This window comes from Zingiber officinale, chromosome 1A (assembly GCF_018446385.1).
Source record: "Zingiber officinale cultivar Zhangliang chromosome 1A, Zo_v1.1, whole genome shotgun sequence".
In the NCBI taxonomy this organism is placed as follows: domain Eukaryota; kingdom Viridiplantae; phylum Streptophyta; class Magnoliopsida; order Zingiberales; family Zingiberaceae; genus Zingiber; species Zingiber officinale.
In genome coordinates, this window is record NC_055987.1 from 80242081 (window position 1) to 80269041 (window position 26961).

The following is a 26961-nucleotide window of genomic DNA, read 5'->3' on the forward strand; positions in this document are numbered from 1 at the left end:
ATTCCACCCGCGCGTCGTCACGATCGAGGAGGAGACCAAGGAAGATCTGCTGAGGCGAGGCCAAGGAAGAAGAGCGCGGCGGAGACGGCGAGCTTGAGGCGTTCGCGAAGGGGAACGGGAGGATAATGGCGTAGCAGACGGAGGGGAAAGAAATTAGGGTTTTAACCTTGCTCTGATACCATGTTGAAAGAAAAACCTAAAATCTCGTGTCTTGGGAACCACGAGTTAGGCCTTTATATAGGAAAGAAGATATACACCAAAAGACAAAAATACCCCTATAATTATTCTTACACCAACATTAGTCAACTATAATCTCACTAATCAATTAGGAGCACCCTCCAATTGATCGTCTGAAACTTGACTATGATCATCCTAATGATCCAGTTTTTGCCTATGTTGAGATATACTCTCTCCTAAGAATAAAAACTAACTCTCATAGCTCACATAAAAGTGTACCTTCCGCAACTTAACTTTACCACTAGATCATCTCCCAACTAGGTCCTCAAAGTCCCTCAGATGCACTTAGCATATAACTCACTCACATGTCATCCTGCTTAACTCTTACTATACATAGTTCACCTACTTCCTACTAATGCCAACTCTGCTTGATCCTCATCCTTAGTCCCTCAAATGTCCAATACCATCTTTCTCCAATTTCTAGTGAACTTCGAGACACCAAGTCAACCAATTTGGTCATGCCAACTCAAGGCCCATGAGTTGCTCCAACATCACCCCCAATGCTTCTCATTTTGCAATCTTTGAATATCTCACGCGACCTTCTTCGAACTTTATTGGACCTCCAAGTCATTGGGCACATTGCCTTAGCAGCCAAGTCATCATCCATATTCACCTCATAAAGTCATAAGCTCCGTGAGCTCCATGTATATTCTGCTAAGTTCCTACACAATTTAACAAATATATCACACCCCTAAACTTAAACTCTTTGTCCAAACATCGAAACTTATGGTCGAACGCAACCATTTAGGACAATTACACCAACATAAGCAAGTGACAAAGATTCACACACTTATATAGTGTCAATGTTACTCTAGGGAAACATGAAATTTGAGTAACATGGACCTAACAATACAAAAAAAAGGTAAATGTGGAGAAACACATGCAGACCATGGATTAAAAAATCAATAATCCCCAAAATTTTAAGACAACTAATGAAGACCACAGTAGGAAGATCAAATTTATATCAAAGGATAATAGTTTAAGAAACCACAAAAAGTAGATACAGATACCTATGTAATAAATGTTATCTGACTTTTAAAACATAATGGGCATGACCCATGAGTTCCAAAACGTAGCAACTGAAGATGATTAAAAGGAAGGATTATAAAAGAACCTCTTAAAACTTGCAAGTTAGCAAGTCTACAATGTCCCAATATGAGATAGGTCATCGCAATAGATACAATAACAATAACAACCAAATCTTATCACATTGGTGGAGTCGGCTATATAAATCCTTTTACGTCATTGAGCTCTATCTCCTACTATATCATCATCTATAATTAAATAAATTTTATCTTATTTTATTGTTGCTAACCAAGTCTTTTTTTATCATCCTCTTTCTCGTTTGATATACGAGTTTGTCATAGTTTCACATTTCCTACCTAAAGCATTTATTGGTCATCTAAGTACATGCTCATACCATCTTAAATGTCTTTGAGTTTTCCCTCAATAGATGCAACTCCGACTTTCTCTCTAATATTTTTATTTCTTATTCTGTTCATCCTCGTATGTCCACACATCCACCTTAATATCCTCATATTTGCAACTCTCATCTTCTACTCATATGCTCGAGTCATAACCCAACATTCAATATAACATAGTATGTCTAACTGCGGTTTTGTAGAACTTTCTTTTAAATTTTAAAGGTACTTTACGGTCACATAAAACACCCGACGCTCTCCTCCATATCAACCATCCTGTTTGTATTCTATGTAAGAAACCTCTATCAATCTCTCCATCGTTTTACAAAAATGATCATAAATATTTAAAGCTCTCGATTCCGGGCAACTCATAATCTCCTATCTTAACAATTGTCTCATTACGTCTAATATTGATAAACTTAAATTTCATATATTCTATCTTTATTTTACTAAGTCTAAAATCTTTGTTTTCTAGTGTTTCCTGCCAAGATTCTAGTTTAGCATTTACTCCTCACGTATTTCATCTACCAAAACAATATCATCTGCAAATAACATACACCACGGTACTATGTCTTGAATGTGTATAGTGAGTTCGTCCATAATTAGTATACAAAAATAAGGACTTAGAGTTGATCCTTGATTTAACCCTATCTTTATTGGAAATGTTTCAGTTACTTCGCATGAAGTCTTTACTCTAGTCGTTAAATTCTCATACATATCATTAATTAGTTTAATATATGTTACACTAGCACCTCTCTTTTCTAGAATTCTCCATATAATTTTTCTTGAAACTCTATTATAAACTTTTTCTAAGTGAATATCATGCAAGGTTTAAAACTTCGACCCGTTTCGAGGTTTCGATCTCATACCAGAACAATACGGTTTCGGTATCGTCTCGTGTCGATACAGTTTCAATATTTTTTTTATTTATATATAGTAATTATAAGATAAATATGTTTATGGTGTATATAAAAATAGGTTATATATTGATTTTGTATAAGTTCTCAATTATTGAACAATTTAATATTGTTAGAAAAAATAATTAAAAATAATTTTATTTAAATAAAATTGATATATCAATAACTCGAAATAAAATGGATTTATCTATAATAATAAGTATATAAATTAATACAAGATATCACTTTATATATAAAAATTAATTATATAAATTAACTATTTATTCATTTAATTAATTATTAATTAAATAATATCTATTTTAAATAGTAAAAGAATCAAGCAAGAAAATACAAAATAATTATATATATATATCATAATATAAATATAATTTATTAGAATTTTTAAAAAAAATACAATTTTTAAATAATTTTTTAAAAATTTTAAATGATATTTACAATAATACAAAAATAATAAAAAAAATATATTAGAATATAAATAAAAATTATTATATTTTTTAACATTTTTAAATGAAATTTAAACATTAAAAAAATAGAATATTAATTAATAAAATTTATTAAATTTGTTTTAATTTTAAATATATTTTTTATATATTTTATTAGGATACTTTAATTATGGTTTATAAAAGTCTGTTCGAATTATTACATATTCTTAGGAATTGTTTAAATTAATTAAATAAAATAATTCATTATCGGGAAAAAGAAACCGCGTCCGTCCGCGATCAATCGCCGTGGGGGCGTCTGCAGACGCATCCGACGACGCCGGAAGGATCATCGGACTCAACGAGTCCGACAGCGTCAACAAGGTCGTCGGACGCGTCTGGCGGCGCCGGCAAGTCACCGGACACTTCTAACAACGCCTTCAGCAGTAGAAGGCATCACATGACACCTTCGCTGCCGAAGGCCTCGTGGGACACTTCCGGCGCCGTTGGAGGCGTCCGGCGTGTCCTCCGGCGCCGCCGAGACAAGAGCGCCTCCTATGCCGGTTCCGACCTCCAGGAAGAACGGTAAAAACCGTCGTGCCATGCACAGAACGACATATCATTCCTTGATACCATGTATAAATCTTGTTTTTGCTTCCGATATTTTTCAATTAGTTGTTTAAGATTTATAGCTTCTATTGTCGACCTGTATGAATCCAGATTAATTTTCAATAACCATTGTCTCCTTTCTTAATCTTTATTCTATTACTTTTTTCCAAAGCTTGATCGTATGACTCATTAGTTTAATACCCTATAGTTTATACAATTTTGTACGTCTCCCTTATTCTTATATAAAGGAACTAGAGTACTTACCCTCCATTGATCAGGTATTTTTTTGTTTTCAATATCATGTTAAATAATTTTATATGTCATTCAATACCTTGTTTCCCTAAACACTTTCATACCTTTATCGGAATATCATCTGGTTCAACGGCTTTTCTATTATGCATCCCATTTAAAACTTGTTGTACTTCTGAAATTTGAATTCTACGATAAAAATTTAAATATCTATGCTCATTTAACCTACTTAAATTATCTAAGTTAAGTTGATCACCTAAACCTTCATTAAAAAGTTGATAAAATACTGTTTCCGCCGCTCTTTTATTTCTCCATCATTTACTAGTACGCTATTACATTTATCTTTAATACATTTTATTTAGATAAGATTTCTTGTCTTCCTTTCTCTCACTTTAGCTATTCTATAAATATCTCTTTCTCCTTCTTTTGTATTTAATTTTGATATAATCGTTCAAAAGTTTTATTCTTTGCTTCATTCACTACTTTCTTAGCCGCTTTCTTGGTTATTGTATATTTTTTTAAATTTTCCTCATTCTTACAAATATATAATTCTGTATAAGTTGTTCATTTTTCCTTCACTTTCTCTTGTCCTTTCTCATCCACCACCATGATTCCTTACTTAGCGATGTATGTCCTTTTGACTAACCGAGTACACTTTGAACTACTATTTTCAACTTTAATACCATCTTATCGCATGTCACATTAGAATCACCATATATTTCACCTAATGTTTGTACTCCTACCTTCTTCTTAAATATATTTTGCTTAACATCCTTTAACTTTCACACTCAATTCTAGGAATCGTATATATTTTCTTTCTATTGATACTATGTTTGAGGACTATATCCAAGACTACTAACTTATATTGGGTAGTTAAGCTTTCTCCAAGGATGACCTTGCAATTTTTATAAATTTTTCTATCCTTCTTCCTAATCATAAGAAAGTCAATTTACGATTTATTATTCCCACTTTTGAAATGTGACTAAGTGTTCTTCTCTTTTCTTAAAAAACGTATTAGCTAAATATAAGGTCATATTCTATCGCAAAATCTAATATTGTTTTCCCTTCCTCATTCTTGTTCCAAACTCATAACCCCCATGTACACTCTCATATTCCTCATTTTTCACTCCAACATGTCAATTTAGATCACCTCCTATTAAAATCATTTCATTTGGTGAAATATTTTGTAATATTTTATCTAAGTCGTCCCAAAACCTTGATTTAGTAGCTTTATCTAATTTTACTTACGGTACATATACGCTAATTATGTTCATAGTTTTTTCGTCACTATTATCTTAAGGGCTATAATTATATCTCCTTTTTAACTACTTCTACAACTTCATCTTTTAACAAACTATCTACAATAATACTCACTCCATTTCTTTCTTTACTCTTTCTTGTGAATCATAATTATATCTTCTTATGCTCCATGTTCCAAATCTTAGATTATTAGTTTTCTTATCATATTTGTTTTTATCCAACCTATGGTGTGAGAACTCTTGCATATTTAACACTACACTCAAGTTCTTATTGAGATGTAGCGGTCCTTGCCAATATGTTACAGTCAAACCGTGCAACGTGAACTCTTGCATATTTAACACTACACCTGAGTTTGAAGATGTAGCGGTTCTTGTCGAGACACGACCCGCAACGCATTCCTTCTGGAAACAATCTTAGCATTAGCATAATAGTTTAATGAATCCATTCATTGAATATTTGTCATAATTTTAATGTTGGCCGGCAACCTGACACAATAGGTAAATGATATTATTTCCCTCCCAAAAATAGGTGAACAACAATTCAATGTTAGATGTGTCTTAATTCAAGATCGGTGTTGTTATAGCATATGTCCAAATGAGATGGTTGGAAAGTAGTTTTCAGTTGTGCTAGGCAGGTGATATATAATGTCTTCTTGAATAACTAAGAAAAGCTCAGACTGGCATAAGCAATATAATGAGTCTGATCGTTGTTTGCAAATATCTCATACACAAGTTGATTCTTCAATAACAATGACACTTGCTGAAATGTAAAAGTAATAAACCCCAAAAAGAAGAGATCAGAACTCAAGAACGTGTTACCTCAGACTGCAGAAAAGTTTTTAGCAAATCATTTAATCCATAAATGTGAAATATTTTTCCTGAAAATGCTAAAAGCCCTGTAGCCAACGTGAATAGAGACCTCTGACATGAAGGTGAAAGCAATCCTGTCCAATTTGTGTCTCTTCAAAAAAAATTTCTAAAGATAGCTGAAAAAAAATAAAGGCATAGGCGACATAATTGCTAATTCGTTAGTACCTGATACTTACCATTTGGATCAAGAGAAACCTTTGTAAGAGATAATAGCATGTGGAAGGAATGAATAACACTGCTAGCACTGGAATTCTGCAAGACCGAAATATCGATGAGACTAGTGTGTTTAATTGTTGGGTTATGTGAACAGACCACTATTTCTTGTTTTCCATATTTGATTTTCATTTACATAAGTATCTTTTTGTTAATTGTGAAAGAACAAGCATCTTCTCTCAAAGTATAAAATTTGATAACAAATATTTTTAATTTTTATTTCAATTTCCAAATTCACTTTCTAAGAAAATAAAGCATTTGTTTAGAAATTTTCCATATAGAAAATCAACACGAGGAGTTGAATGTTGTTATCACCAAGATGCACTAGACTTGCTGAAATCCAATGGAAAGATCAACAAGGTTCATTATATTCTCAGAAATTTCAATCAGTGATGCATAAAATTCCCTACCCTTCCAAGGCTGAGTTCACTTCACCCATTATCCAACAATGCAAGAATAGCTGAAGCGAAACTAAAAATATTAAAGTTTGGCCTCCCAGTGCACCACAAGGCTATAATGAATCACTTCTAAAGCCTTGACAATGACATCACCACTTATGGCAAATTTAATGAGCCCATGGATAACTTTCCAAAATAAGCAAGAGTGACCAAGTCTACAGACAGATCCAAATAACTGGAATCAACTGTATTTATGTCTTCATTTGAATTAACTTTTGTTTAATAGGAAACCATAAAATTGTATTCCTGGAAAACCAAGAAATTCTATACGTGAATGGCAGAGGAATTTATAAGGTGAAACTATCTCAACTTCTGCGCTGTACAGCGGCTAAAACAATCAATTAATATTATGAGCTTAATCAATATTATGAGCTTTATTGGTCACAAATGCTATAGGATTGCAGAAAGGTATTTTGTGGTAATTATAGCACCAGAACACGAGTCTAGGGTGGCAACTGTTGCATCTTAGATAAAATTTTCCAGCGCAGCAGCAGAGATGATGGTTCAGTGGCGCAGAGATGATGGTTCAGTGGCTCAGACAAAGAAAACAATACTGACGGAAGAGGGGCATTTTGAGAATCCAGTGTGATTTAGTAATTTGTAAATTTGAGTCCATGATTTAGGTAATTTTGAAACCTAGGTGTGTTGTTCAGTAAAAAAGTAGGTGAGTTGCTCTCTCTTTAGGAGGAGATTGTAGCACTCTAAATTTGATGGACTGACGAACCCATTCACATCTTGAAACTCACTAAGGGAGACGAGAAACTTGAGAAGAAAATAGAGAAATTGCTTGAATGCTTGATTTTTTGTTTTGGATGGATTGAATACAACAGGCAGACTCCTTATGTATAAGGATAGAAGGGCACAATAAAGAGAAACAAGAAGATCACATTTGCAACTACTAGTCCTCTACTAGATGTGAGGTTATTGCAAGAGTTTAAACTACCTATTGTTTTAACATCAAAATCCATAGATTATGGCAAGGTTCTAAAATTCGCTAGGCGCTAGTCGGGCGCTAGATCAGCGCCTAGTGCCTAGGCTGCCTAGGCGGGGACTAGGTGCAACTAGGCGGATTTCACGGTATCAACATAAATTACATAATAAATCACATTCTATAACTTCAACACAATAAATCAAATTTAAAATGAGTTTAAAATTACACAACAAATAAAATATTACAAATTTATTCCATTTTTTCTCCTCTATAATTTTCAACAACTTGTTCTTCATCGGACACAAACTTAATATTATCATCGGACACAAACTCAAGGTTACATTTCAATTTTTTTTTAAAAAAATTGGGCTTTAAATTTGAAAGCCCAAACTAATAAAAAAAATCATGAAAACCCTGCACTATTTCTGCGACACCTAGACGATTTGACCGATTAGTCGACGCCTAGGGCCGCCTAATCCCTCCTAGGCGCCAAAGCCGACTAAGCTGGCCGACTAGCATGTTTTCGGTGCGGCTAGCTAGTGCCTAGCGCCTAGGCGGGGCCTAGGCGGCCGCCTAGGCCGATTTTTAGAACATTGGATTATGGCCATCCACAATATCTACACCATGTTGGTGCAATGGGTATTAGATAATCGAACCTAAATTTTGATATTGACAAAGGGTTTAAAGTTAAGCTTAATTGTAATGTGATGAGATAGATCAAGTGTGCAGGTAGCTCAAACACGAAAGTCCTACTTAGTCAAGTTGACTGGATGTTAGATAAGTGAAAGTCCTAGTAGGTCAACTGGGCGAGTAACTAGGCAAGGAAGTCCTAAGGGTCAAGTGATCAGATGTTGAGTAGAAAAGGTCCAAATGGGTTTGGAGGGTCAAGTGTTTTGCCAACGGTAAGTTAAGATAAGCTCCTAGAGTGGAGTAGTTCCTCCGAAAGGAAGAACGGATAAGGACAAGTCCTCTTTAAGAGGGCATCACATCGATCCGACTAAGAGATTCACTCAAATTCCAAAGTCGAGATCGAACAGTCAAGAATGTCAAACTCAATCATGCTTTAAATTTCATATTATTGTTTACAATGCTAATTGCTAACTCGGTTTTATAGGGATCGATATACGATCGGCTAGATTGGTAGACCGATCAGCTGAATCAGTAGATTGAAGATGATGTGTCAACATCCTTCAGTGTGTTGATGTGGCATCCGACATGGACTGGCTGAGTCTCGGATTGCTGACATGGCATAGGATAAGAACAACTTGGCCGACGTGGTAAGAAGATAGACTTTGACATGCTAATGTGGTATAGAGATCAGGTAAGGATAAGGATCGAGATGCAAGCATGGCAGAGAAGCTTCATCGACATGCTGGCGTGGTGGAACGGGAGTGACCAAGGCTGGATCGATAGACCGATCACGGGATTGGTAGACCGATCAACCGGATCTAGATTCGATTTCCACGTCGATCGATATAGATTAGTAGACTGATGCAGGCCTACAAAAGGCCTCGTGCCAAGGCTTCAAGATCGACTTCCAAGTGCTCCTACTCTTGTCTTGCTCCAAAAACGAACGCTACGCCGAGACGTCACTCCTACAACTGCGCTCTACTCCGGATTTTCTTTTGTCGATATAATATTGTTTGTTTTTATCATCTTTTATACTTGATTTTAAAAAGGAACGATAAACGTGTTATCGTTCCTCAGCTTTTGTAAAAGACAAATCTCTTTCTCCTTGTGAGAAAGAGACTATTAGTAAATTATCCATCAGACCACGGGTCTTGGACTAGCAACCGCAGGCTGTGAACTAAGTAAAAACAAAGCGTCTTTATGTGTTGTGATTTGTTTTTTTCTATTTCTGCTGCTATCTCTTAAAAGAAACGAGTTTTCGAAAAATGTAAAAAAGCAATACAAGCTATTCCACCCCACTTTTACGGTCCTACACACCATATTTTCAACAATCATCAACATTAAACATGGATACCATTTTAAACCGAATGTGTATGCTTTAATTAACATGTTCATTTGTATTTTTAAAAATTGTGCAATATTTGAATAATACAAACCTTAAATTTAATTTTTATTTTAAATTCTTTTTTCTCCATGAGTAACAAATTACATGCCCATGCTTAGGATGGGGCCACATATTGTCCAAGGCAGTCTCTCTCTTCCTCTCACTAATAAGCAACTATTTAATCTTGACTATCAAAGTGTTGTTACTGCTTTGAGTTGTAATTAATTGCTACTGTATTGGTGTTTATTGAAAGTGAGTAATTAGTACAACTACAACATGATTTACTGTTTTACTAATAAGATAATTCCCTTTTTCTTCACATATTTTATTTTGTTGTTATTCAGTTATAGGTTAAATATGTTACTACAAGTTAAGAGTGATAATTATTTGGGTCGACCGCGTGGATCTTATACATCACTGGACTTTATCAAAGCCTATATCACTACTAATATACAAATTTTAAATTACTTTTAATTAAGTTAACAGAGTTTTCTTAAGTCTCCTCATGCATGCCTCCAAGCATCTTTAACTTTATTTCTCGATTTATCTCACTACTAAATTTATTATTTGTCTCGAACATATTTGCATCATCTTATTCTATTTTCTTTGATTTAATAATATATTCTCATATGCATTTAATTTCTCTAAATAATATTATTCTTTATTTTATCATTTCTAATAATTTAACAGATTCACCTAAGTATTTTCATATTGATATACTAACTTGTAGATAATTTTCCAAAAGATGTTCTCTGGTTTAACAATTTTTTAATTTATTAATGATATTTTCATCGATATTCCTTCATTTTGGATAATAAATCAACATATGTATAAACTCTTATTTCTAACCATCTCAGTCACATTAGCCAAATTATTTTTTTACATCTTTTTTATTGTTGAAATCATAATTTGAAATCTCATATAGTATTGGGCAGCACGATCAAGCATATGGTTTTGTTATATTATTGAAGCTCAATATTAATTGGCATGCTTGGCATAAGTAATCTATTTTATATCATGTTAATCATGTCATACTACCATTCAACACCCTTTAACATGCTACACAATGTATGTTTGTTATTTTTTGTAACTTGTGTCCATACAATACAATGTCAAAACTATATGATTTAAAATAGGATTAAAAAGTCCACACTTTAGTATATAGTTGTATTCTCTTCTTTTTCATTTACTTCCTCCAATTTCCCACTAGCATTATACATGGAATAGTGACACATTAGACTAACAGAATTGCTCCGATTTTCCTCACTTATAAGTCCAAAATTACAACAAGACTCAATATTTTGAACATTAGCTGATATCAAGTTTAAATATTCAATTTCAGTTCTATTTAGCTTAAAGCCTTTCAACACTATCAGGATCATCGAGTCATATTTGTCCAACTATTTTTGGTCGATTACGTGAATCTCATTATTGGTTCAGCAAAATTATTCATATCAATTAAATCATTTTAATTACATTAACTAAGTTCTATATCCCTTCCCAAACCATCGTATAACTCTAATAGATCCAACTCTTCCTACTGTGTAATTTACTCGTCACCGTTGAAATGTCTACACCATCATAACCTATTTTCTCTCATTTTATGATTAATTAAAGCTACATTTAATTGCCGATGAATATTACTAACACCAGATTTCCATCTAACTCATCTGTACTAACTTAAAACCTTCAATTTTTGCACTCTCTCCTCCATTCCAGTTCAAAAATTATTCATTTATAGATCATTTCGTAAAATTCATCCATAAATAATATGCCCAAAAATAGTCTCAAATAAATTTATATACTACTAATAAAAAGAAGGGGGTTGTGTTGATATTTATGTAAATTTATAGTTATAAAAAATGTTGCACTCTCATTTGAGCTACAACTTACATCATCCATAAGATATAATTACTAACCATTTTTTCTGTTTTAAAATCAAACCAAAACAATTGTCTATACAAGAAGATTTTTCAAGTAAACAAAAAGCATACTGATGTCTTTTAATTTTATCAGTTCTTGTCATATTAATGGATAAATAACATAGATGATTGGCATTCCAAAGCATTAATTTAATCGATCTATGAACATTTTTGTTTAATTTTCTTTTATTCTCTTAATCCCTACTTCTCATGGTTTCTAGGGATGACTCATCAATGTATTGTTATCCATGACTTAGCTTACAGCTTGCAAATATCTTTACATATGGATTCCAGAATGCAAAGTATATAATTATGTTTTAATCAATGTATTGCTAATTCCGGATAATCTGTCATATGTTCAAGATCTAGCTAACATTTCCTCACTTGCAATGTCTCCCAATGAATTTTGACTAGCATGTGGAAGTTATGAAGTATCGACACATTTTTAAATGTTTTATTTAATGGGTCAACTGAGAGCAAACTTAATGGGTCCCATGGCATCATCAATCCCTATCACCACCAGCAGAAACTGTCCACCTTCATTGACATCTACCAAATGCAAAACTACAGGGACAATTCCAGATATACAGGACATCAACAATAATTCCCTTCCAAGTTTGACACTGTCCTTGACAACAATAAGAAAATCCAGTCATCTGCTAATTATTTTAGCAAATGGTAGTCTCTTGATTCATGAGAAAAACACCCAACACATGCCAAATCTACGTATCTTAAATTTGGAATCTTCCAATTATCCCATTGTAACAGCTGCTCAAATATGCTAACAGAGAGGTAATTTCCTTATTCCTATAATGTTGTTTGCAAGTATTGAATAGCAGCAGCTGCCCTTTCCAGATGGGCAATAAATCATGGGGTATGTGTTAGTTAGAGTCCTAGAGCCAATCATTTAATGATTGTATTATGGACTTGTTGTATCATATTCTTATATAAATAAAGGCATTTGTTTTGGTTATTATACTTACTTGTATTGGTGCCAAATAAACTAAGTATAATAGCGTCCTTGAGTAGAAGGTTCTCACCTATATCAATCGGTGAGTTGAACCGATAGTGAGATGATATAGGGAACACTACTCTTAATCATTCCTAGTCGAGTATTAACATTCAGGACAATATTAATACAATAAGACTAGCATGTAGGTCAACTCGATGACTTGCTTCTTTTTACAAGTGTAACTCTCATCTTCTTCCTTGCTCTAATTCTTCTCTCCCTCTCCTCATCTTGCCAAACTCTACTAAGGTGCTAGCACACTTTAGTTTGGTGATCTCCTTCTTGTGTTCGTGTGGATACTTCTAGAGGGTTGTCTACTTTGACAATCTTGAGATCCTGCACCATTGGACGAGCGGGATTCGCGAAAGGCACGCATCAAGGGTAAAACTCATGCTCTAATGTAGATCTAGAGTTTGTAAACTCGTACTCGTAATGTTTTCTAAGTTTTATTCTTCGCACGGATCCGGTGGCGGGGCTTTCGGGGTTTCCGCGACGCGAAAAAGCAGTTTTCATGGCCCGAAAAATCCAACAGTGGTATCAGAGACACGTGCGAAGACTTGTACGAGTTTATTTTGATTTTTATGAAAAATATAGCTTCTGTGATTTTCTGTAAATTTAAGTTTTTATGGATTTTTATGAGTAATTTTCTCGTAGAAGCGAAACACAAGTGTTTATACACTTGTAGGCTTCGACTACCGAGAAGATTTTTCCGAAACGGCAAGGTTTCGCCCAAAAACTTTTTGGGACAGCAGACTAAGGCGCTGTAGGATCGCTTAGGGACACTCGCGATGGTTAGATCGCGGGTAGAGGCGCTGCCCCTGGCCCCGCAAGTGGATTCGTTCCGCGATTGCGCCCGAAAATCGCTAAACGGGACCACCGGGAAATTTCACTCGTAAAAATTGTAAAAATTAGTATTAAAATTACAGAAAATTATGGAAATTACATAATTTAGAATTATGTATAATTTGTGATAGTCATTGCCCAAAAGACCCAATCTGATTGGATTTGTGTTGTAATTCATATTACGGCCTGCGCGCCGTCATTTGTGTTGTGCGTGTTGTACATTTAATTCGCAACCTGCGCGTCGTGCCTTTCTCTATTATTTATTCTTGTTGTAAATTAGTTTAGACTCGAATGTAACTCGAGTTTCAAAATTGTAATGTACAAAATTGAAGCAGTGGAAGGTCTACTCGAGACGGAGTTACGAGGAGGGCGCGAGCAATACAAGGTGGTCAAAGGGAGGAGCTTGAGAAGTTGTTGACCCTATGTTGACCATCCGATCTTCTCATTAGCTTGAGAAGATCGTAGTAGGGTCATGACTAATCACAAATTAATTTAATTAATTGCTTGTGTATATGTGATGCATGATTAAGTAATTAATTAGTGCCTAACGATTAGATTAGATCTAAGTCGTGCACATGATGCACCCCACGATTAGATTAGATCTAAATTAAGTATATGATATGCATCATCGTTAAGATTAGATCTAAATCACGTCAACTCTAATGCCTACCGTGCCGTGATACCTATCACTATCTCGATCACATGTGTTGTTGAATCTACCAAAGCAGAGCAACACATATTATCTTGGTAGGGTACGGAGGGACAATCTTGGTCCCGCTTATCAACGCATGGGCGAATACAAACTCAATTAGATTGAGTATTCCTAGTTAACTCGGTTGGATCGAATACAACTATAGGCATTCTTCCAATGGTTGGAAAGATAGGACATAAATCACATTTATATTAATTCTTGGGCGTATTAGCCAAAGCTAACTCAAGTTTTAATATAACTGCGGATAATGATCCTATAAACAAGAGTTGCATAGAGATGTAATTGGTAAATCGTTACCTACCGATCATACTAAATCTTGGGCGTATTAGTCAAAGCTAACTCAAAGGTTAGTATGATGTGGATCTTGTTCCACATGAATTATAGAATTCAATGGGAGCATCATTTAGTTAAAGACCTAATTAAATTATTTAAAAGAATATGATATTTATTTTCTGTATTTTTCTGTTGTAGATAACCATGACGTCGAATACGAACACCTTCTCTCTGCGTTCAGTCCTTGAGAAGGAAAAGCTCAACGGAGCAAATTTCCTGAACTGGTACAGGAACATGAGAATAGTTCTCACCTAGGGCGTGGCATGCGTTGGAGCAACTCATTCAGGCTCCTCCCGATGCCCGCGGTGTGAAGATGCTTATAAGAAGCATCAAGATGACGCATTAGATGTGTCCTGTCTAATGCTCGCGACCATGAACTCGAGCTGAAGTAACACGAGTTAATGGGCGCTTACGATATAGTTGAACATCTTAGTCAATTGTATCGAGACAAGCAGGCGTGAGAGATTTGAGATCTCGAGGCCTTATTCGGTCAAGATGTCGAGATGGGGCTCCGTAGGTCCGTATGTACTCGAAATGATTGAGTGCATAGAAAACCTCTGAGAGGTTGGGATTCTGCTTGGCGAGGCGGCGACCTAATCTTGCAATCCTTGTCGGATAGCTATAGTCGGTTAGATTAACTCTGATATGAGCGAAATTGACAAACCTTGCCGAGCTTCTTAGCGTGTTAGGCTTGAACCTTAAGAAGGCTAAGCCCGCACTGTTACGATGGTTCGAAACACGAGGGGCAAGCCAAGGGAAAATGCAAGGCACTGAAGCCTAAAGGAGAGGTCGCGGATGCACTACGGTCGGACCGAACCTTGGAAGAGCTGAGGTGTACGGAAGATGAAGAAGCAGTGAGACTTCCACTTGGTATATATGTTATAAGTCGATCTATCTATTTCTTCATCATGAGTATTAGATCTGGGATGTGCTTCTCATTTGTACTAATGTGGGTAAAAATAGCGAGGCATTGGCGAAGGCGAGATGGACTCTCACGATGATGGAGCGGGTTGCTCTTATTCTTTGTAGGGACTTATTTTCTATCTACGCCCTCAGGCTTGTATTAGATGATTGTTGTTATGTGCTGCGTTAACTAAGAATATAATTTCGGTTTCTTGTTTGGACGAAAGGTTTCTCTTTATAATTAAGGACGAATGTTGTTCTGTTTATTTAAAAGATATGTTATATTGTAGTGCATCTCAACGGACTCTACATTCTAGACCTTGAAAGCCCTATTACAACATAAATACCAAGAGGTTGAGTCGAATGACACGAACGAACCTATCTCAGCATCGCTTAGATCGTATAAATGACAACATCGACTCCATAAGGATGGTTTCTTTGGACTCGTTTGATTTTGAATCTTATGAGGCGTGAGTCGTACTCTTGAGCAAGATGACGAGACTCCCTTTAGTGGGCGGTGAGAGAGTGGTGACTTGTTGGGTCTTATCGTAGTGATGTATGTGACCCTTTCGATGTCATTGCTAGGCGGTTATAGGTACTTATCACATTTCTTGATGACTTGGTAGATATGGTTGTGTACTTGATGACACGTAAGTCGAATCCTTTGAAAGTTGAAGAATTCGAGAATGAATTCTGAACCGACAGCGAGTATTAAGATACTTGATCGGATCGGTGGTGATTACCTTAGCCGTGAGTTTCGTGACTATCTAGGCGAGTGTGGGATTCTATCGACTCACTCCTCCTGGAACACTATAGTGGAATGGTGTATCCGAAAGGAGGAATCGTACCTACTAGATATAGTGCGATCATGATGAGTCACGCGGATCTTAGGCGTTCCTTTGGGCTATGCTTTGACACGCTTTTATACTCGAGTTCCATCCAGTCGTGATAAAGACACCGTATAGGATATGGTGGGAGAGATGCCAAGTGTCTTTCGTGAGAGTTTGGGGTTGTGAGGCTTACGTTCGAAGTTAAGTCTTAGACAATTAGGACCAAAGTGTTACTTTATTGGATATTCCAAGGAAACTAAGGGATATTACTTTACGTTTGGTAGTTGTGGTAAAGGCGGGGTATTTCTAAAGGGACTTTGTTTAGAAAGACTAATGGGAATCGTTCGATCTTGAAGAAGTTCGAGATGCGGCACTGAAGCCTCGATAGAAGTTGAACTGGAACCACGAAGTGTTGTGGATGATGTTGTTCCAGAAAGAGTTGAGGAACAACAACCAGTTCAACTAGACGTCTGATAGGGTGCGTCGTCAGCCTGAGAGATACTCATTTCTCTTGTCGACCGTGATGACGTTGTGAGGATGAGCCTACCACTATCGAGGCGTGATGAGACGATCCAGAAATTGCTAGAGGCCATGAGATCCGAAATGAAATCCATGTACACCAACCAAGTATGGACTTTGGTTGATCCACCTGAAGGGGTAAAACCCATAGGGTGTAAGTGAGTCTTTAAGAGAAAGACTGACATGGATGGACTTATCTATAAAAGTCGCTTGGTAGCTAAAGGTTTCAAGCAGATTCATGGTATTGACTATGATGAAACATTTTCTCCAGTAGCGATGTTTAAGCCTAGGGGTGTCAATTCGGGTGGGTCGGGTCGGGTTGAGTTTTTTTTTTTTTTTTTTAACAACCCAAATCACCTAAACCCGAACCCGGCCAACCCGAACCCGACCCATATAACCTGAAAATCCGATTCAAAACGACTTTTTTAGGCTATTTTTCCTATAATTCTTCACTTTTATCTCAATACTTCATCATTATCATACAAATATACATAAAAACATCTAAATTTTTAAAATAAAATTTGATTTAACCCCAAAAAAACTCACAAAACCCTATATTTAAGTCAACCCGACCCAGCCCGAAATTTTTTACTCTCCAACCCGAACCCGAAAATGCCCAACCCGAACCTGATTTTTGGTCGACTCGGGTTGGGTCGTCAGTCGGGTTCTTTTGACACCCCTACATTCGGATCGTACTCTATTGCCGACTGGGATGATCAAACACTGGATCTTCGAGACGATCGACCTGACAGTGGTTTCTAGATCGGCTGATGTAGCCACTTCCTGCTCAGGTTATATGGACTAAGCCTTGCTTATGCTTGATTGTTGACTACCTTGACTTTGACGTTCACCGTGGCAATTAAGCCGTGCCAGATGGGCTTGTCTTTATCGTCATATTACAAGCCTCCCCCTCAAGTATAGTCGAAGGAGGCTACAAGTCCGATTGACTGGACAGGCGGTGACTTAGGTGATTTCCTAGTCCGATTAGAGAGTCGGATCAGACTATGATCGATCCTTAATCGTTGATCGACATAAGTGACTCCTTGATTTGCCGAACTCGAAAGGATGTCATGGCGTGGTTCGTATTTTGCGTAAATGGTGGTCTTGTGGTGGAAGAGTTGAGCGGGACCGATGGTGATTACATTCTTTGCGTTAGAGCGTGAGAGCGATTTGGATCCATGAGTTCGTCGTTGAACTTGGGTGGTTCCCGATATCGGACCCTATTGGTATATTGTGACAATGATGGAGCTATAAGCGGCGAAGGAACCTCGCAACGGACCAAGCGTACTACGGCTTGTCTCGTTCGAGATTATCGAGAGATGTGAAGATTTGCAGAGTACCGAAACTAACGTCCGGATCCTTTGATTAAGGCTTTGGCGGAGGCGTCACACTAGGTCGTTGGGGCTTAGAGCCTACAGTTCTAGTGGGAGATTGTTAGTTAGAGCCAGAGCCAATCGTTTGATGATTGTATTATGGACTTGTTGTATCGTATTATTATATAAATAAAGGCATTTGTTTTGGTTATTATACTTACTTGTATTGGTGCGAATAAACTAAGTATAATAGCGTCCTTAAGTAGAAGGTTCTCACTATATCGATCGGTTAGTTGAACCGATAGTGAGATGATATAGGAACACTACTCTTAATCGTTTCTAGTCGGTATTAACGTTCGGGACGATGTTAATGTGATAAGACTAGCGTGAAGGTCGACTCGATAACTTGATCTCACAGTCGTGGATATAAAGATATCGAGTTGACACGGGTATCGTTGGAGAATGTATCTTTGAATGACCCCGTGAGAAAGTATCGTGGATCGTTATATGAGTGTTATATATGGTTATTAGTATGACTACTAGTCCTTGGACTGAAGTCACCGTGGATCCCTCGTAAGGAGTTATATACTTTGGTTTCGTCAAACGTCACCTGTAATTAAAGCGATTTCTGGGTATGTAGCGAATTATGCGGAGGGATATGAGTGATGTAGATGGGATCTATCCATCTTGACGGGATCGACATCGATATTCTTGATAGAGTGAGACCACGAAGTGCGTGGCCGTGCCCAAATGAGTCGATATGAGATATTGAGATCGTTTGATTTAGTGAGTCTACTTAGTGATCGATATTTAGATTGGTGGGAGGATGACCATCATGCCTCGCGTTGATCGATCTAGATGTACAGGATAGAAGGACACTCGTTATATATTATGAGGAGTTATAATTAGTAGTGACAAGGTGATGTTGGCTCAACATTCTTATAACTTGGGTAGTAATGATGTGTTGCTAGATCCCGCTCATTACTTATGCTCTAAATGAGTTTAGGGACATTGCCAACGTTTCACACACTAAGGACAATTAGATGGAGATTAGGTTCATATGATCAACCAAGAGTATTAGATTCATTTGATGAATCAAATTAGATTAAGAGTAATCCTAATTGGGTTAATTGAGTTGGACTCAAGTTGATTCATGTGTTCAATGAATCTAATTTAGATTATGACTCATTGAATCAATTTAATTAAATGAATTAGATTCATTATATTAAATTGGCTTGAATTAAATGGTTAGATTAGATCAACCATGAGAGAGATTAAGTCAAGTTTGACTTGACTTGAGAGGAAGATGAAGAGTCAAGTTTGACTTGACTTTATGCCACCTCATTGGTGAGTTGGCATTGAATGGGCCAATGATGATGCTCCACATCATCATGGTTGCTTAAGTGGGATGCCACCTCATGGGAGTTACCAAGAGTTGTGACTCTTGGCATTCCAAGGAGGTTACAACACCTCTTAATGTGGCCGGCCACATGAATTGCATAAAGTGTTTCATTTTGCAAGTGTAACTCTCATCTTCTTCCTTGCTCCAATTCTTCTCTCCCTCTCCTCATCTTGCCGAACCCTACTAAAGTGCTAGCACACTTTAGTTTGGTGATCTCCTTCTTGTGTTCGTGTGGATACTTCTAGAGGGTTGTCTACTTTGACAATCTTGAGATCCGGCACCATTGGACGAGCGGGATTCGCGAAAGGCACGCATCAAGGGTAAAACTCATGCTCTAATGTAGATCTAAAGTTTGTAAACTCGTACTCGTAATGTTTTCTAAGTTTTATTCTTCGCACGGATCCGGTGGTGGGGCTTTCGGGGTTTCCGCGACGCGAAAAGCGATTTTCTAGATGGGCAATAAATCATGGGGTATGCCCATTTGAAGTTTGAAAACTTAAATGGGCATACAGCAAGCATACCAAGGCTTCCCACTTCTTCCAATAAAGACACAAGTAACATGACTCGTGCCTACCAAGGCCACCCTCACTTATGAAACATGAACAGTGCCTCTGCATGTTCAACAGCCTCCCCACTTGAATTTAGACATCAGTCAAGTGAGTACCTCCTCAGATCAATTAGTTTTCTGCAAATCCTGCACTTATTATGTCTGTCCTCAACTGCCTGAGACAATGGAAAGAGTGTGGAATTTAAGCAACTGCCAGAACAACCACCGATGGTCCATCCTTGTCGGTCCTTTCGAACAATTCACAAGACACTTCTATAGGATATAGAGCAGAAATTTCTTTGCAATATGGTGTGTATGTCATAAAATAAATGAAAGTATGGAAGTTGTCTAGTACAAACAAATATTGTCTTCTCGTGCTCCCTTAAAAGTGAGGTGATAATAATCACAGGCAAACTGCATACCACAGACCTCTACATCCTTACATATGACCAATGATAAGCATCTACCCACCTCTTTCTCAGGTGCAGAATGAAATGTTTCATGTTGTTTCAATTTGTGCACATCACAGATCTCTACATCCCTAAACACCACATTAGGGAAGATTAGCCCACGGAGAAGAATGAGTTCAAAGTTTGGCCCAGACAGAAATTCAAGTTTTGGTGAGATCCGCTCTCCTTCCTCATATTTTCACATAGTCAACTGTAAAATTAGCTTGTATCTTTCTAATATATAAGGTAGGCTACTCAGTCTTTCTTTATTTTTTTTAAAGAAATTATTTGTTAAAATTTCTAAAGAAAACATGTACCCTGATCTACAAAAATTGATATTCTGGATATCATTTGAACTCTCATCAAAAACATGATAAATGTAGTTCTTTATGAGAAATCCCATTGATTGTAACAGCCATTCGAAAGTTAAAATTGAGAGGTTTTCAGAAAATTACCTGAATGAAAGAACCAATTTAGTCTTTTAAGGGATTTGGCAATGTATAAATGGCACACAATAATTAAAACATACCCGCACCTTGAGATGTGAAGAAAGAAGAGTCAAGCCAAAAGAATGAGCGATAGCCTGAAAATCTATAGGCTTATTATTAACCCAGTTAGCCTGTATCCAGAAAGCTGAAAGTAATTGAGTAGTTTGATCTTCAGTTAGACCCATAATGCCAATATCCTAAATCATAGGACAAAGATATATTCAATCAGATGCATCACAGAACTTTAAAACTTTTGTGTTGGCACAAATAGGAAAAAAAACAATAATTAAATAATGATCATCTAGAGGTTTTCCTGTATTATAAATATAACAAAAATTAATTAAATTTTGCATGTCTTTTAAGCTTACTTCAAGTAGTTAATCAATTGATGTATCTAATTCATAAAGTGAAAAATACTTACATGGTCCAAGGAACTTGGAGATGTAACAATTCTGTCAATAATAGATCGACTAAGTGTACTAAAATATGGTAAATTTTTCTGAATCCAACTATTCTTCCATTCTTCATCACCCAAATTTATCATCTTCGTCCCATCATTGACATTAGGTACCTTCTTATCTCCATTTAAGCATTCTTTCTCTTTTCTGAGTTTCTCTAGTAAAGCAGTTGCAGATTCAAAAACTGAGGATGTTCTGGATTGCCACTTCTTTGTTTCAAAGAGATACTCAGATTCACGCCTTGGATGATTAAGATTTTGTCCAAGAAGTACAGAAAATATCTGATGGGCTCCAACACGAGTTTCAAGATCTGGATGCATCATAGTCTTCAACAGTTGTGCCAATAGTGAATCAGGAAACACCTTCAGATATTTAAGAAAATAGAAGAAAGATGCAGAATTATAAGCTTGGAATATATAAAAATAAAGAGCACAGTATAAATGTGACACAAGAAATTGAGCATGGCTTAAGCTTAACCTATTCAATCTTCTGTTTATATGATTTTGTTGCCTTTGTAGTAAAAGATGCTTAAATAAATATATAAAATTAGTTGAATTATTGGTTGTCCTGTTCATATAACTTTTAGTCCTATTTTATTACACTCTCACCAAGTGGAGCACCTCCCAGTGAGCAGGAATCACACCTCCAGAGTGTGAAAGTTTTAGTGGTATCAGAACAATTTGATTTGCGATTTCTGTTTGTGAATTGCTTATTCCTAGATTTTCATCTTTGTATTATGCTTTTGTTATTTTCAAACAAAAAAAAATTATACACAAGTTGAGTTGTATCATTGAGCTATAGGATTTAGAAGTCCTTTATTTGTTGTTCAAGTATTTTTCAATATGATTGATTATTAAAATTTATTTGATTTTGTCAAGTGAAACATCGAGGTGGAACTACTTGTGGCCAAGTCTGTAGCGATGATCGTGGTTGTAGCCATGGTCATGTCATGGCCATACACATGAGTGTCTACTATCTACTACTCCGAAAGTATGGTCAGGGCATGGGTGATGTACCTATCTCCGTTTTGGAGATATTATTCAAATCCTAATCTGATTTCCTATACAAGATTAGGAGGTTTCCGACCCCCCCAATCTTATGGATTAGTAGTGTTGACGCCAATTAGATGCTATTCTGGTAATGGATTGGTTGTCAGAACATCATGCCACCATTGTCGAGCCAAGGTGATGACTATTGGATCCTCAAACCAGCCATCATGTTAATTTATTAGGATTAGCGATCATGGGATATCAATTATCTCAGCTCTCCAAGCTCGACAGTTATTGGCTCCAGGGTGCGAGGATATTTCTTATCTTTAGTCAGTTCCAATGTGGATAGCTCTGTACAACTTTCTAATATCCACATAGTCCATGATATCCTGATGTGTCTCCGAATAAACTTCCTAATTTGCCACCATAATGGCAGGTATAATTTACCATCAAATTATTTCCTAGCACAAGTTCAGAATCAAAAGTCCCATATCAGATTGCATAAAGAGAGTTGGAGAAACTAGATAGGGGTTTAATCCATCCAGTGTTTCTCCTTAAGATGCTCAAATTCTTTTTGTTAACAAAAAGGATGGATCCTTGAGGTTCTACGTTGACTATAGGCAATTAAATGCTGCAACCATCAAGAATAAGTATCCTTTACCTAGGATAAATGATTTGTTTAAACAACTTAGAGGTACTAATGTGTATACAAAGATTGATCTGAGAACAGGCAATCATCAATTGCGGATTAGAGATACAAATATTTAGAAAACCATCTTTCGTACTCGGTATGAACATTATGAATTTTGAGTAATATCATTTGAATTTACCAATGCTCCTATAGCCTGTAGATCTGGTCAAAGGTATTCATGGAGTATTTAGACAGTTTTGTGATTATATTTATTGATGATATTTTGGTATATTCTCAATTAGAGGAGCATGAATAGCACCTCTAAAGTCACATAATCTCTAACAAAGAGATTGCAATAGACCTCTAAAAGATTGAAGCGGTTGTCAAATGAGAATAACCAAAGTTAGTACAGGATTTTCATAGTTTCCTTGGATATAGTTTCCTTGGATTAGTTGGTTACTATCAGACAGATTTATTGAACCTTTGACTCAATTGACTAGAAAAGGGGTCAGATTTATGTGGACAGAAGGTTGTGAATCAATCTTCTAGGAGCTGAAGCAAAGATTGGTGAGTACTCTAGTGTAGTCATTGCTTCTAGAGAGGATGAATTCATTCGATGCATCCATCGAAGGATTATGTGCAGTATTAATGCAACATGATCGAGTAGTAGCCTATGCCTCTCATTAGTTAAAGAACCATGAAAAGAATTATTGTATTCATGATTTGGAATTAGTAGTCATTACCTTAAGATATGGAGGCACTATCTCTATGAAGTTTACATTTAAGATATTTATTGACCGTAAGAGCCTAAAGTATCTCTTCACGGAAAAAAAATTAAGCCTTAAGGTGAAAAGATTGATGGAGTTTCTGAAAGACTATGACCGTATTATCAACCACCACTATGGAAAAGCTAATTTAGTGTTCAATGCATTGAGAGGAAAATGCAAAGTAGTATGGGTATGTCACAAAGTGGTAATTACTAAGTTAGTGAGACAAAATCAATAAAAAGATTCATCAAAATAAAATATGAAAATAAGAATATTTGCTAACAACACAAACAAAAGGTATATAAAAACTTTAAAATAATGTATATAAACATTTTAAAATAATGTATATAAACATGATGAAATATGAATACTTAAATCACAAAAGTTATACTTTGTTTTAAGTTAGCTAAAATTTAAATTATCAATTTTAATTCTAATTAGTACTTTTTAGTTTTAATTAATTTACTTAAATTTAGTTAACTAAATCAACTCCTACTTAATTTAATTAATTATTGTTAATCTAATTAAATTAAATTAATTTAATAAATAAATTTGAAATGATTTAACCAATATTAGTTATTGAAGTTGGATTCAAAATCCAAATTTTCGATTTAAATTAAATTAATTGTAATATATTAACTTATTAATTATAAATAGACAGACTAAATGTAATTTTAATTAATATAATTTGATTTGATTATTTAAATTAATCTAATTATTCAAATTAATTCTAACTTTTTATTATTAAAAATGATTAATTAACAATTAAAAATCTAACTTACCCCATGATCTCAACTTCTACTCTAAATCTCGCACTTGCAAGTTGCAACGCAACAACAACAAAGATATTGCGGCCTTTATAGTTTGACTTCCTCCTTGAGAACGCACCCGATGAAGACGAGAATAATAATATAATACGAATAGAGCACTTCCCATCTTCTTCTTAGTGGCCAATACTAGTCTATTTATCTTCAAACCTCTCTATGTACCTATGATATTGACACCCAAGCAACTCCTCTATATCTAGGCCCACATGTCGATGCTCACCCTATCCTCAGTTCTAGAAGATACCAAGGTGGAATATAGAGGTGGTATGATTTCTCAAAAGAAAAAAAAAATCACATCAACTTTAGCCAATCCTAAATGGTGGTATGATTTCTCAAATGAAATCTCATCAACTTTGATTGATCTTGATCCAACTCAAACGATCCAAATCAAAATTGGCTGATTCTGCCAACCATGTGTCAAACAAAGACTGAAATCAACTACTCTACATTTGATTCAAAAAAATTTACAAAAGGCATCTCTAATCTTAGAAAAGAAGGGGAGCCTTGGCGCAACGGTAAAGTTGTTATCATGTGACCAAAAGATCATGGGTTCGAATCCTAAAAACAGCCTCTTGCAAAAAGCAGGATAAGGCTACGTACAATAGATCCTTCCCCGGGACTCCACATGGCGGGAGCTTCGTGCATCGAGCTGCCCTTTTTATCTCTAGTATTAGAAAAAAAATCTTCTTTGAAATTAGAAGTCATCTTCCGCATGTTGGTTCTATATTTCAAAAACATTATATTATAAGCACTGCCTGACTTTGAAAAATAACTATTCAACATTATCAAGTCATGCTAACGTACAATCAATTTGTTTTCTTTGTAGATTTGACTCCACCAAATATACACCAAGGAAACAAAAAAACTTAAACACTTTAAAAATATAATTTGTTTTATAGAAACCGATAAAATACTAGAAAGAACAGTCAAACCTGTGATTGAGTATTAGTAGATGCCAGAGAGATAATATGAGCAACAACTAACAAAGATCTAATGGTTGCCCTGGAAACAATTGTGGTCGCCAAAAGTTTGTCCGGTGTCATTGACAAGAGCTTCTCCAATGTTATTGACATCATGTCAAAGATCACACATATGTTTCCAATCTGTCAAATGAATAATTCCAGATGAAATAATTACACTGTAAATATAACAAACAATATTTAACCCCAGAAAAGAATCAGATATATAGATCACAAAGAAGAAAAGACACTTTCAGCATAAAGATACAAGATATTCACAGGGAAACATATAGCGTAATTATAATAGCTGGTCTTCAAAGGAAACTATACAGAATTGACTCACTCCTTTTATAATTTCTAGTAGGCAATCCTCAATGGAATTTTGAAGTGAGTCATTCCAGGTTGATTCTTGTAGCCCAACTGATTCAACTGTGGCCTGAAGGCTTTTCCTTAAATGCCTGCACAAATCACTTACTACACCAACTTCAGCAGTCATTACTCTTGATTTCAGTTGTCGTACAAAGAAAGTGGCATTCTGAACTATATCTGACTTCAATTGTAAATCATGCACAACATTTTTGTGATCCAGGTGTCGGATTATAGCAGCCAAAACAAGCATTTCATTTTCTGAAGATCAACACAGAAAATATATCAGATGCAGAATTTTGAGTCCTTGCAGCATGAAAAAGAACTACAAGGGATATAGTATAGTAGTAAGAATAGGCAAAAGATCTTCCTTTATACAAGTTACAAGATAACCAGTTTGAATCATACAACTTGACTTTGAGACATTACAGCCTTAGTGCAACTAATTTGGAAAGTAAAATATGGGTGCTACATGGATAACCACCCAAAAATAGGTGACGGGTACTAAAATGGAGCCAGTAAAAACTCATATCTTGGAAGGATCCTCCATTCCACCTTTGTTGGATATGTACATGCCAACGCTATGAGCACTATTTCACCATCCTCTAATCCTACAGTCAGTCACTGTGCTTTGTTAGTTGAGTCACACTCTAAAGGATCACATGGCAGTCGAAAAGGCAAGTAGCGAGGTCATGGTAGTCATACTTGTGGATAAGGAAGGCCTAAACGTTCTCAGTGTGGAAAATTTGGACATGTTAAACAATTGTGCTACTCTTTTCATGGATATACACTTGGTCATCCTTTTCTCATGCTCAAACATTCGTCAACTTTGTCTGGTTCTAGTATTACATTCCTATAGAAGAGCATTCACAGTAGTTTCAGAAAGCAATGAGTTCCTTATTTCAACTAGTTACCTTATTAGCTCATTGAGGTACCTTTATTATTTGCTTATCTCATACCATTAGAGCATCGAATAGATTCTAGATTAAAAACCACTGAGGACATTTCTAATAACACATGCTCTCTCTCTACTCTCATGGTACTAGCAATCCAACCAATGTCATTATAACTAACCGACACTCATACATTAAAGGCAT

The 26961-nt window shown here is 35.8% G+C and overlaps 1 protein-coding gene across 1 annotated transcript in view; it reads right to left on the reverse strand.

The window, feature by feature from the left end:
• Positions 1 to 26132, reverse strand: part of LOC121999279 (protein SEMI-ROLLED LEAF 2-like) — a gene marked incomplete at its 5' end in the record, with an annotated part of 61493 nt that extends 35361 nt beyond the window's left edge. Inside the window, 6 exons of the mRNA XM_042553983.1 lie at positions 5931 to 6055; positions 6158 to 6233; positions 20909 to 21064; positions 21289 to 21687; positions 25472 to 25642; positions 25842 to 26132. Coding sequence (XP_042409917.1) covers positions 5931 to 6055; positions 6158 to 6233; positions 20909 to 21064; positions 21289 to 21687; positions 25472 to 25642; positions 25842 to 26132 — 1218 coding nt within the window. The remainder of the gene's footprint in view (positions 1 to 5930; positions 6056 to 6157; positions 6234 to 20908; positions 21065 to 21288; positions 21688 to 25471; positions 25643 to 25841) is intronic.
• Between the last annotated feature and the right edge of the window lie 829 nt (positions 26133 to 26961).